At 41.0% G+C, this 12,231-nt stretch overlaps 1 protein-coding gene across 2 annotated transcripts in view; it reads right to left on the bottom strand.

Annotated features, from left to right (window-relative positions):
• Window positions 1–1,640: 1,640 nt before the first annotated feature.
• Window positions 1,641–12,231, bottom strand: part of C9 (complement C9) — a 77,119-nt gene continuing 66,528 nt past the window's right edge. Inside the window, exons 9-12 of one of the 2 annotated variants that reach the window (XM_033932394.1) lie at window positions 11,764–11,942; window positions 8,156–8,384; window positions 5,977–6,142; window positions 1,641–1,843 (exon numbers count right to left, since the gene is read on the bottom strand). In XM_033932394.1, coding sequence (XP_033788285.1) covers window positions 5,985–6,142; window positions 8,156–8,384; window positions 11,764–11,942 — 566 coding nt within the window. In that variant the 3' untranslated portion in view covers window positions 1,641–1,843; window positions 5,977–5,984. Of the gene's footprint in view, window positions 1,844–5,938; window positions 6,143–8,155; window positions 8,385–11,763; window positions 11,943–12,231 lie in introns of both variants that reach the window. The other variant, XM_033932403.1, reaches the window with a different exon arrangement.

Genomic DNA, 12,231 nt, shown 5'->3' with positions numbered 1-12,231 from the left:
CTCCAGAGCAGACCTAGAAAATTTCACTCAGCAGCCCCACCATTTTGCTGCCTTAAGCTCTCTGCTTTCCTCTCACAATAATGCTTCTCTTAATGATAGAGAGGCTATTATGTGCAAAACTTCCTTAATGCTTCCTGCTGGAGACTTTCTGTTTCTCATCTCTATGATCTCCTTGCAGCTCACAGGTTCTGTACATGAGCCCATCCCTTGAGCAGCCCTCAATATCTCCTCACCGATTTCTCTGCTTTAAATTTATATATTTTTTCTTCCTGCTACACTGGGAATAATCAATATTTGCAGGTTTACTCTTTCCCTATCTGGCTGGGAGAATCATTGTTTGCAGGTTCATTCTCTTCTTGCATGTTCCCCTCTGCACTTGTGCTTTTCTCTCTCTATCAACATATCCTTTTTCCTTGCCTCTTCAGATTAGCGCTCAAGAAAAGGATCTGGGTGTCATCATAGACAATACGATGAAATCTTCCCCCAATGTGTGGCGGTGGCCAAAAAAGAAAATAGGATGTTAAGAATTATTTTAAAAAGGGATGGTTAACAAGACTAAGAATGTTATAATGACCCTGTATCACTCCATGGTGCGACCTCATCTGGAATATTGCATTCAATTCTGGTCTCCTTATCTCAAGAAAGATATAGTGGTGCTAGAAAAGGTTCAAAGAAGAGCGACCAAGATGGTAAAGGGGATGGAACTTCTCTCATATGAGGAAAGACTAAAATGGTTAGGGCTCTTCAGCTTGGAAAAGAGACAGCTGAGGGGAGATATGATTGAAGTCTACAAAATCCTGAGTGGAGTAGAACAGGTACATGTGGATCGAGTTTTCACTCCGTCAAAAATTACAAAGACTAGGGGACACTCAATGAAGTTACAGGGAAATAATTTTAAAACCAATTGGAGGAAATTTTTTTTTATTCAGAGAATAGTTAAGCTCTGGAACGCGTTGACAGAGGATGTGGTAAGAGCGGATAGGAAGCTGGTTTTAAGAAAGGTTTTGACAAGTTCCTGGAGGAAAAGTCCATAGTCTGTTATTGAGAAAGACACGGGGGAAGTCACTGCTTGCCCTGTATCGGTAGCATGGAATATTGCTGCTCCTTGGTTTTTAGTCAGGTACTAGTGACCTGGATTGGCCACCATGAGAATGGGCTACTGGGCTTAATTGACCATTAGTCTAACTCAGCAAGGCTATTCTTATGTTCTTATGATCCCCTTTCTAGCCCCTTCCCCCTCCAGCATGATCCTTTCTTTCGCTTTCCACCATCAGAAAGAAAATACTGCCTGCCTCCTTCCATGAAAGATTCATTCAGAAGCTGACCAAGAAGATGACAGGTGTAGGCAAGAAGATCTACTTTCATCCTATTGGGAGGAGGGAGGGAAAGGATTGTGCAGAGTGGCGAGTGCAGGAGTTAGGAGGTAGAGGAGGGAAGAAAAAACAGGAGAGGCTGCATTATTTTCCTGGCAATTTCCATGTAGAATTTATAATCTATCAATCGGGGGAAAATTCCTATCCTTGGTGGATTACAATATTGCTATAAAGAATGTTTAAACTGAAGGCATAGAAGTGTAAATTCAAGGAATTAACAACACATGGTATGTTGAAAAGAAAAGAAAAACTCTACAAGCGTCCACAGACAGTGAAAAAGTGGTCTTTATTCCATATACACAGTAAGGTGATGTGCAAGAGAAACTGTAGCATATCCACTACCAACTCACATCTAAGAGAAGATATTCAACAGTTTATGACCTATAGATTTTACAGTATGGTATTGTTTGTTAAGAAAAGCTTGTTCATTTCTGAAGGTTGTTCAGGATTTTTTCAAATAACTTCAGCATCTGTTAAAATGAACAAAGAGTAAACACAGCATTTTATATAATTGTTTTAAACTTGGTTTGACTCCAATATCTTTTTGCACTTCTTACGGATTCATTGTTTCTATAAGTTTGTAAAAATGGCTAAATGTTTAAATCCTTTTTATCTAAATCTACACAGACATGTGCATACAATATTAATAGTTGTTTTCTAGCACAAACTTATGAACCCAAAGCATTGCATCAAACTTAGGAATTTGTGAAGGGTTTTTGCCTGCAGTGGATGCCTCAAAGAATAAACATTTTCAGTTACAAGATCTTACAAGGATGCTTTTGAGACCTAATTATCGGAGTCCCTATTGATCCCATTGGTGTCAGGTCAAAAGCGCGCCGGGACAAAGGCGAGTGCAGATAACTGAGCGCAACGTGGAGGTGCGTGCCGAAGAAAATGACTGTTTTAAAGGGTTTCCGATAGGGGTGTTGGGGGAACCCCCCCACTTTACTTTATACAGATCACGCTGTGTTGTGGGGGCGTTGTGGGGGGTTTGGGGGGTTGTAACCCCCCACATTTTACTGAAAACTTTACTTTTTCCCTAAAAAAACAGAGAAACAGTTAAGTTTCCAGTATAATGAGGGCGGTTACAACCCCCCAAATCCCCCACAACGCCGCTGCGATCTGTATTAAGTAAAGTGGGGGGGGTTCCCCAACAACACTCTTTTTCTTCGGCGCGCGCTTCCATCTTGCGCTCAGTTGTCGGCGCGCGCCTTTGTCTTCCGCGGTTTTGTCTATGAACCGATCCCATTTGATGCTTAAACTCATTAATCCTCTGTCTTAGGCTCTGAGAATTTGAGAAAAAAAAAGTTCTTAATTTTCTACTATACTTTTATAAATACTTTTAAACTTTCTTACCCTCCATTTGTATTTTCCTTGTATGTATCCTTTACTTTACTTATTGTAGTTCTCCCTACCTCCCTTATGTATTGGTCCGTTGGGTCCGTTTGTGTTGGTTTTAGTTAATAGTTAAGACCTCGGTTTTAATTGTAAATCACTTTGAATTAATGATATTGCGATACATCAAAATTTTAATAAAACTTGAAACTTGATCTTCTCTCTGACCACTTTTTTGGTTGTGGAAACTTGGTTACAGGATAATAATGAAGTATTATTAAGAATGCTTTGTCAGGATGAATATCAAGCATTTGTATCATCACATTTAGATGGTTCATAGACAAAATCGCGCGAGACAACGGCGCGCCGACAACTGAGCGCAGACAACTGAGCGCCGAAGAAAAGCACTATTTTAAAGGGTTCTGACGGGGGGTGTTGGTAGGGAACCCCCCTATTTTACTTAACAGACATCGCGCTGGCGTTGTGGGGGGTTTGGGGGGTTGTAACCCCCCTCATTATACTTGAAACCGAACTTTTTGCCTGTTTTTTTATGGAAAAAGTTCGGTTTTAAGTATAATGTGGGGGGTTACAACCCCCCAAACCCCCCACAACGCCAGCGTAATGTCTGTTAAGTAAAGTGGGGGGTTCCCACCCACACCCCCCCGTCGGAGCCCTTTAAAATAGTGCTTTTCTTTAGCGCGCCATCAACCTTGCGCTCAGTTGTCTGCGCTCAGTTGTCGGCGCGCCATTGTCTCGAGCGATTTAGTCCCGTCACCCATTTAGATAGAAAGGGGAGGGAGAGTATCAGCTATTGTTAAATCCAACTTAGCTCCTCGAGTTATAGAACAAGTTACCCTTGAAGCATTAGAATGTTAGATTTTTTTTTTTTTTTTCTGTTGGCCATGGAAAAAAAAACCTGTATGTGTCCTTGTTCTCCTTATTCTCCATTAAGGCCCAAATTCTATAAATGTTGCCTCTAGACACCTAACTTAGTTGGCAAAATACCTTAATAGGCTTAGTGGTGCTTAGTGGGCATTTTTATGGGCAGAGCGTGACTTAGATGCCACTAAGCGCGATTCTCCAAAAACATAGGCACCTGAAATGCTTCCTCTGCCATGATCCTGCCTCTAATGTCAGAGGAGGAGCGGGACCATGGCAGAGAGAAGACAACTCCGAAGATCTATGGCAGGTTGCAAAGATCGCTAGCACCAGCGATCCTTTGCAGGCTGCTGAAATTAGGTAAATTGATGCCGGGAGGCCAGGGGGAAGCCGGACACCAGTGGGAGGCCAGTGGAGAAGCACTCCTGACTGACCCTCCCCACTCGCCCTCTAAAGCAGGAGCGGCAGTGACTGGCCAGCAAGAGGCAGTGCAGCCGATTCTGCTTTAGGGGCAAGGGAGGAGGGTCAGTCACCAAATCGGGAGGCCGATTTTTTGTCATTGTAAATCGATTTGAATCGATTCACCCAAAGTGAATTGGTGAATCGATTTGAATCGTGAATTGGGCAGCACTACTCCAGAGTAATCTGAGGAAATACTTTTTTATGGAAAGGGTGGTAGATGCATGGAACAGTCTCCCGGAAGAGGTGGTGGAAACAGAGACTGTGTTTGAATTCAAGAGGGCTTGGGATAGGCACGTGGGATCTCTCAGAGAGAGAAAGAGATGGATGGGCAGACTAGATGGGCCATTTGGCCTTTTATCTGCCTTCATGTTTCTAACTTTGCACATGTTTCTAACTTTAGAACCCTTGCCTACTTTCCAGCGCCTAAGTTTTTACATAAGTGCCATTAGCTGTGATTCTGTAAATGGTCTAATCCACTGTATAAAAAGTCAAAGACAAATATCCCTTAAAAATTGTTGAGTGTAGAGAAGTTTTTTTAACTTAAAATCCACGATCTATATGTATAGTGTAGAATTATGGTTTTTGTAGGCTGAAAGACCTCAAGTGTTCACAGCTGACTGGGTTTGAAATTAATCTTACCCAGATAGCCTGATGTGAACTATCACTGGTCTGCAATTACCTAGCTTATATATTCTCTTTATATGTTTTTATATATTTCTCTGTTTTTATGTTTGTTTTTATTTTGTATATATATTATTTTTACTAATATTTATAGTGAAAGAAATTTAACAGTTCCCTCTCAGGGCAATACTACACTGTTAAACATGTTGCTTTAATGGCCAGACCTGTGTTGCTCCACATACATTAATTTGATATTATTTTGGCTTTAAGAAGCATTTTTTTCTCTGCCTATTCTTGTATTATACTTTTCATAAGAAGTATTCTAGCATGTCTATATTAATGTGTATTTCCCTAAAATGTGAAAGCATTATTACGATATACTTAACAACGAAAAGAGTAAAATAAAAAGGACTATTATTATTAATAAAACCTTGTAAGTTTCAAAATTTGTGACAGACAATTTTTCTCCACTAATGTAGTTTCACCGACCTGGCCTTAGACTATAGAGCAGGTCACTGAAACAGCATAGTGGCCAAAGAGGAAGAACAGTGCACTGTGTAACCATCAAGGACCATGGCCATGTAGTCAGCAGAATCATGCATGTAGCCTTGGAAAATATACAAACAGCGGTTTCCTAGATACATGTAACATGTGACAGAAGGACATGTTAAGAATGTTTATGAATCCAAACTTGAGAAGGTCATGTTGTGAAAAGCAGTTTATCAACAGCAACGAGATGGTACATCAAGTTGTCAGGAGTTAACTGTTTCCAAGAATACAGACAGCTGAGAATACTGACATCGCATGTTAAAGGTAATGTGACCAGATACCACTTTCACTTAAGCAATAAAGACATTAACAATTTAAGCTGATGGATTACATGTGCAGCTGAAGGGGGAAAGAGAGTAGGAGGGGGAGGAGACAAATGGGCTCAACAAATGAGAGGGCAGGGAACACTATAAACATTTGATAACTGACCACAGCAATCTCTTGGGCACAGTGCTGGGGAGGCCACTAGACATCCATAATTTCAAAATTCTACTTGGACATCCTGGTGGCAGGAGGGGAGGGGAGATAGGCTCACACACTCCTTCATACACTGCATCACAGATCAACTGGAATATTGGCTTTTCTAGTTCTTGGTCTGATGACTATGGCTGAAGCAACAGCAAAATTAGAAAATACTTCTGGTTGTCTGATAATAATAAATAGAATAAGAGAGAGAACTTATCTATCAAGTGATTTCTCACTGTGTTTTGTACACAAACCTTTTCTTTTCCATGCTTCATACAATGGATATACGTACGATTATTTCTAGCAAGGGATTTTTCTGATACTTTCTCCATCGCATGGTTTGCCTCCATTTTGTGGTGCAGGATTGTTACACTGGCGGCTCTGTGTTTGCTCTCCACCACTACATTGAGATGAGCTCGACCAGCATCCCCATCTTCCATCGACAGGAGGATTTGGGTCTGTCAAATTTAAATGCGCTATCATTAAAATTGGATCCTTTAATACAGAGTTTAGAGGGTACATTTTTAAGAAGGCACCAATCAAACTGTCAGCTAACACAACGAATACAAAGTGCATGCATCTTTTGTGCTGAAAATTGGGCTATCTTAAGAGTGCTTGAGTGTTTGGAACGCCATTGGTAGATGACCACACCAAAGTGTACGCGTTTAGGTATGTTTAGCAACGTATGTTAAATTTCTGTTATTTTCCACAATAAAGTGCAGATATTGAAGATTTGTTTAATAATATACTGCTAGATTTTTTTGCCTTTTTATTATCATTTGCTGACAGGGGTTGTGGGGCTCTGGGTGGGGGTGAAGGAGGGGTCCAGGGGGTGAGCTGGGCGATCTAAAGGGGGTGGGTTTAGGTAGGAGGGATTGAGCATCCGTCCTGCCGGAGATCTATGGAGGGGGTCCGGCAGGAGGGATTAGGCATCCCTCCTGCTGGCAATCTACTGGGCTGTGTGTGTGTGCTGGCGATGGGGCGGGGGGAGGGGGGTGTTCTGGCAGGAGGGATTGGGCATCCCTCCTGCCAACAATCTTTGCAGGGGTGAGGACAGGTTGCCACTAAACTTATCATGTCATGGAGACCCCTTGCTGCGATAAGCTCAGCGGCAACCCAATTCTCTAACAGGCATCTGTTAGTGAATCAGGTTCTTTTTAGGTGCGATTCTGTATAGGATGCCCATCAGTTTCTGAGACCAGGTGTCCTATACAGAATCCAGGCCAAAATGTCTTTATATCAATGTATCACTGCTGAGTGTGAAAACATAAAAGTTATAGTTATAATACCAAGAAATTTGCTCCATTAAGCAAAAATAATAGCAAATTTTAATAGAAATGGAGCTTTATGTAATCCTTGGCTTTGAGGGACCCCAGGATGACCTTTACATTTAAAAAAAATTATTTTCAAATTCACAGGAAAAACTTCAATTCACACAGTTTTTCCAACTTTAGGTTATTTTGGACAACCCTATTGGGACTATATTGGACCTTCAAACTTTTTCTCCTATCGCCAGTCTCTCTAAACATTAGGTTTCTCTGCCAGCGCATTATGGGTTCTGAGCCTTTTCCTTTTGGTAATAAGTTGAAAATCTAGTATTTGTTACATGATTGTTTGGAATGTGTTCATTTCAAAAATTCTTTCCTTTCGTGTCAGGAACAAATGAGTTGCTATATTCGGTCAAACTGAAGGTCGATCAAACCCAGTATCCTATTTCCAGCAATGGTCAACCCCGATTATAAATTCTTAGCAAGATCCCAAAAAATGGACCATTGATTTTATGCTGCTTATCCTAGGAATAAGCAGGAGATTTCCCCAAGCCATGTCAATAATGACTTATGTATTTTTAGGAAATTATCCAAACTTTTTTTAAACCCTGCTAAGCTAACTGCTTTTACACATACTCTGGCAATAAATTCCAGAGTTTAATTATATGTCATACATATTTTTATAATCTTCTCAAAAACAGCTCTAAAAATCTACCAATTGTGCAGCCAACTATAATAGCTAGCCTTTTATCTTTCTGTATTTCTTCTTATCTAAGTCTCAGCCCCACCACTCCACTGCATCAATAAGCTTTCATAGCGGTGAGCTTTACGTGGTAATATCGTCACTGGCTCAGTGTAAATTTTGTATTCTTTTTACTCTTTCATATACTAACTATTATTATTACTCCATTCACTTTAAAGTACTTAGTTAACTCTAAAGTGCTCAGTGCTTCATGATTTATCTTTTCATAATAAATAAATAAATAAGTAAATAAATACATTTTTGAAAAATTCATGTCCAATTTCATTTTAACCATGGACTTATCTTAATGAAGTTCTTTATGTCTAACTCCAGCGCCGTGTGGGAGGGTTGGACCCAAAATGTTTTTATATATATAACATGTGGAGTAATTTTATGTATGTAATACAGCATAAATTGGGGCCAAGTTTCAACATGTCATTAAAAAAACCAAATGTACTTACTTTGTAGGAGTTCTGACTTAAGAGTCTGACAAGCAATGCCTTCAAAATACAGTGGGCATTTACACAAGCACTCTCCATCCACCAGCAGTGCTGTACCACCATTCTGACAAGGCTGGCACTTGCACACACTGAATTCAGTTAGGTAATCTTCAATTGCTCTTTCCATAAACTGTTTCTTTTCATGCGCATTTTTCATCTTCACGGGTATTAGAGCATAAATTGGAGCTGGCTATAAAGAAAACAGAGGAAGAATATCTTTTGTCTTTTTTTCATTATTTTTATGTTTATTCAGAGATTCTATACTGCTACTAATGACGGGAGTCAATTCGGAACAGTTTACTTGGGCTTCTGCAAAGGTGTTACACTACATGAGCTTCTGTAGAGATATTACCATAAAGAGTTTCAAAGAGCTTCTGCGAGGTGTTACAATACATGGGCTCTATACTGAAATACATGGAGCTCTGTGGTGGTGTTACAATAGGGAGTTATTAATTATGAGATTGAAGGTCTGCTTTACCAAATTTTAAAAAAACAACTGGATGCCAATTGAATATACATCTGCAGCTGATTCACTTGGAATATCCATTTGCCAATTTTTATTTTTAAAAGTTATGCCAAACATATGCTACTTAAAGAAACAAAAAAAGGTGCTTAGTCTGGTGGATACATAAGAAGATAATCATTGATGTACTGGGACAGACTGAAAGTCTGTCAAGCCCAGTATCATGTTTCCAACACTGGCCAATCCAGGTCACAAGTACTGGCAAGATCCCACATGAGTAAAACAGATTTTATGCTGTTTATCCTATAAATAAACAATGGATTTTCCCAAGTACACCTTAATAATGGTTTATGACTTTTCATGTAGGAAATTATCCAAAACTTCTTTAAACTCTGCTAAGCTAACCGCTTTTACCACATTCTCTGGTAACCAATTCCAGAGTTTATTACATGTTGAGTGAAGAAATATTTTCCATGGTATGTTTTAAATTTACTACTTAGTAGCTTCAATGTGTGTCCCTAGTCCTTGCATTTTTGAACAGAGTAAAGAAGCAATTCATGTGTACCTGTTCCACTCTCCATTTTTTAGACCTTGATCATATTGCCCCTGAGCCATCTCTTCTTCAAGCTGAAGAGCCCTAGCTGCTTTAGCCTTTCCTCATACAGAAGTTTCTCCACTCCTTTCTCAATTTTGTTTCTCTTCTCTGTACCTTTTCTAATTCTGCTATAACTTCTGTTTATGATTTTGTATATATATTCTAAGAAATAGAGACCTTCACCAAATACAGAACAAGTGATTTCAGAGTAGAAAGAGGCAGACAAAACCTGAGATGAAAACTCCATGAAGCCTGACGTTGCATGCAATGCAACACTGGAGATATAGAAACAGAAATGCACTGTGCAAACTGCAAAGACATCAAAGATATATACAATATTAACTGAGAAAATCTAAGACTTTTCTGAGCAGGACAAACTGTATAATTCTGGGGGATAGAAGAGACATAGCAGCTATAGTAACAAAATATGTTGTATCCTGCCACCAGGGAGAAATGTAACAGGACCAGAACCTGGAAATTGTTCTTGTTTTTAACCACACTGAATACAGTACTCCCCCGATATTCGCAGGGGATTCCGTTCCAGGAACCCCTGTGAATATTGAAAAGCAGTGAATACGGTTTTTCGCCTGGGGAGGCAGGAGAGGGCAGCTGGAGTGCCGGCAAGTGAAATAAATCCCTCACGGTATGCTCTGACCGCCACTTCCTGTACTAAAGTCGGGCTTCACCAATCAGGAGCTGCTTTGACACGCAGCTCCTGATTGGTGAAGCCCGACTTTAGTACAGGAAGAGGCAGTCGGAGAATACTGCGAATGACCGGGTCCACGAACCACAAATTCATGGGGGAGCACTGTATATCTTTGTGGCCCTTCTATTAAAATGTATTTACCCCCCCTAATTTTTTTTTTTTTCAAAAGTGTGGAAGAGATTTTTAGTGCTGGCTGGCGTGCTGAATGCTCTGCACTGTTCTGACGTTCATAGGAACTCTATGACTGTCGGAGCAGCACAAAGCATTCGGTGTGCCAGCTGGCGCTAAAAATCTCTTCAACACTTTTGTAAAATGGGAGGAGGAGGGGGCTAGTTTGGTGCTTAATGCACTATAACTGAATTTTAATGCATAGCAAGGCCAAATGTAATTGTGCATTAAGAAGGAACATTCCTAGTAATATATATACAGTGGAACCTCGGTTTGCGAGTAACCCGGTTTGCGAGTGTTTTGCAAGATGAGCAAAACACTCAGCAAACTTTTGCCTCGCAAACCGAGCATGTTCTGGTGTACGAGCACCTCCCTCCCGCTCTAACTGGCATCGCAACTACCTCCCCCATGGTCCCTCCACGAGAACCGCAAAGCACCCCCATGCTGAAAGCGGCATCCGCCCGCCCTTTCTCCCATGCACGGTCCTTACCCCTTCTGCTCGTTGTAAGGGTGAATGTGAGCTCCCGTCTCTTGCCTGGGCTGGGCCTTGAGCATCTGCGCATGCTCAAGGCCTTCTGGCTCTCGTTCTCTCGGAGATCTCGTTCTCTCCGAGAGAACGAGAGCCAGAAGGCCTTGAGCATGCGCAGATGCTGAAGGCCCAGCCCAGGCAAGAGGTGGGAGCTCGCATTCACCCTTACATCGAGCAGAAGGGATAAGGACCGTGCTTGGGAGGAAGGGCGGGCATATGCCGCTATCAGCACGGGGGTGCTTTGCGGTTATCGCGGGGGGGGGGGGGGGTTCGCGGGGGGGGGGAGGGTTGCGATGCCGTTTCGGGGGGGTGCGATGCCAGTTAGAGCGGGGGGAGGGGATGATGGAGCAGCGCCGGTAGCCTTGGGGGGGGGGGGGAGGGAGGGGAGTTGGTGGAATGTGGAATGAATTGTTCAAGTTTCCATTATCTTCTATGGGGAAAGTTGCTTTGATATACGAGTGTTTTCGTTTAAGAGCATGCTTCTGGAACGAATTATGCTCTTAAACCAAGGTACCACTGTATATATATTTTTTAGGTTATGTATTAACATTCAGATTAATGCACGGTACCTACTCCAGGTTAATGTGGAAGCACATAGGTCCAGGTTCTATAAACGGCACCTGCTTTAAGTACCGCTAGGCATCCTAATCTTACCACACACAAACCAATTAACATAGGTTTAACATGCAAGTCCTAACTGCTTACAAAATAGGTGGCAATAGGGGCTCGCGTACTAATTCGATCAGCGCATGGCCATTATTGAAAAACTCAGAAAAACGGCGATTTTACCACAGTGGTAAAAATTAAACAACATTACATTTTGAATTTATATTCCACAAAACCTGCTCAGTTATATGTGAATTACAATACCAGAAAACCATGACACTACATCTGGGCATTACCATGGCCTTAGCATATGGGAATGACCCGTATAAGGGCATGCTAAGGCCACCTTTTGCCACTGTTTGGTAAAGAGCTCCCCCTGTGTGCCTACTTTTATTTTCCTGTGCAATTTCATAGCCATTTTCTGTACTTTACATGTGAGAAATGCCCCATTTGAGTCAGTTGCTAGTCTAACTTCTCCTTGGTCCTAAAACAACATGCTTACCTTCCTCTTAATTATCACTGGGGCATCTGACAATGAAGAGGCCCAATTCACATAATCATTCACATCGACTATTTTATATTCTTTAGATATTTTTTCCTCCAGTGTAGTTGCGTAAGTTATGGTTCCCCCTTCGAGAAATGAGATGATTTTGTCAATCATCGCTGATTGTGGGCTTTCACCTGAGAAAAGATGGACAAATAATTCTGAATTGAGACTTACGTTTCACTCAATTGTTCATACATTTAGGAGCTTGTGTGTGTGTGTACTATTTTCACATGATTGCAACACTTAGCATTTGTTAATTTGCTTGCTAAGTACTCGTTGAAAGATGTAGGAAATGGGTGGAGAATGGATGGCTACTAATAGGGATAAACTTGCTAGTATTTTGTGATGAATTAACAATAATCTTTATTGAATCACAGCTTTTATTTAATTTACAAACTTATACAATAAAAAAACTTTCAGCGA

The sequence above is a fragment of the Geotrypetes seraphini genome, chromosome 1, assembly GCF_902459505.1.
Source record: "Geotrypetes seraphini chromosome 1, aGeoSer1.1, whole genome shotgun sequence".
Lineage (NCBI taxonomy): Eukaryota > Metazoa > Chordata > Amphibia > Gymnophiona > Dermophiidae > Geotrypetes > Geotrypetes seraphini.
This window is presented reverse-complemented; position numbering and strand designations above follow the sequence as displayed.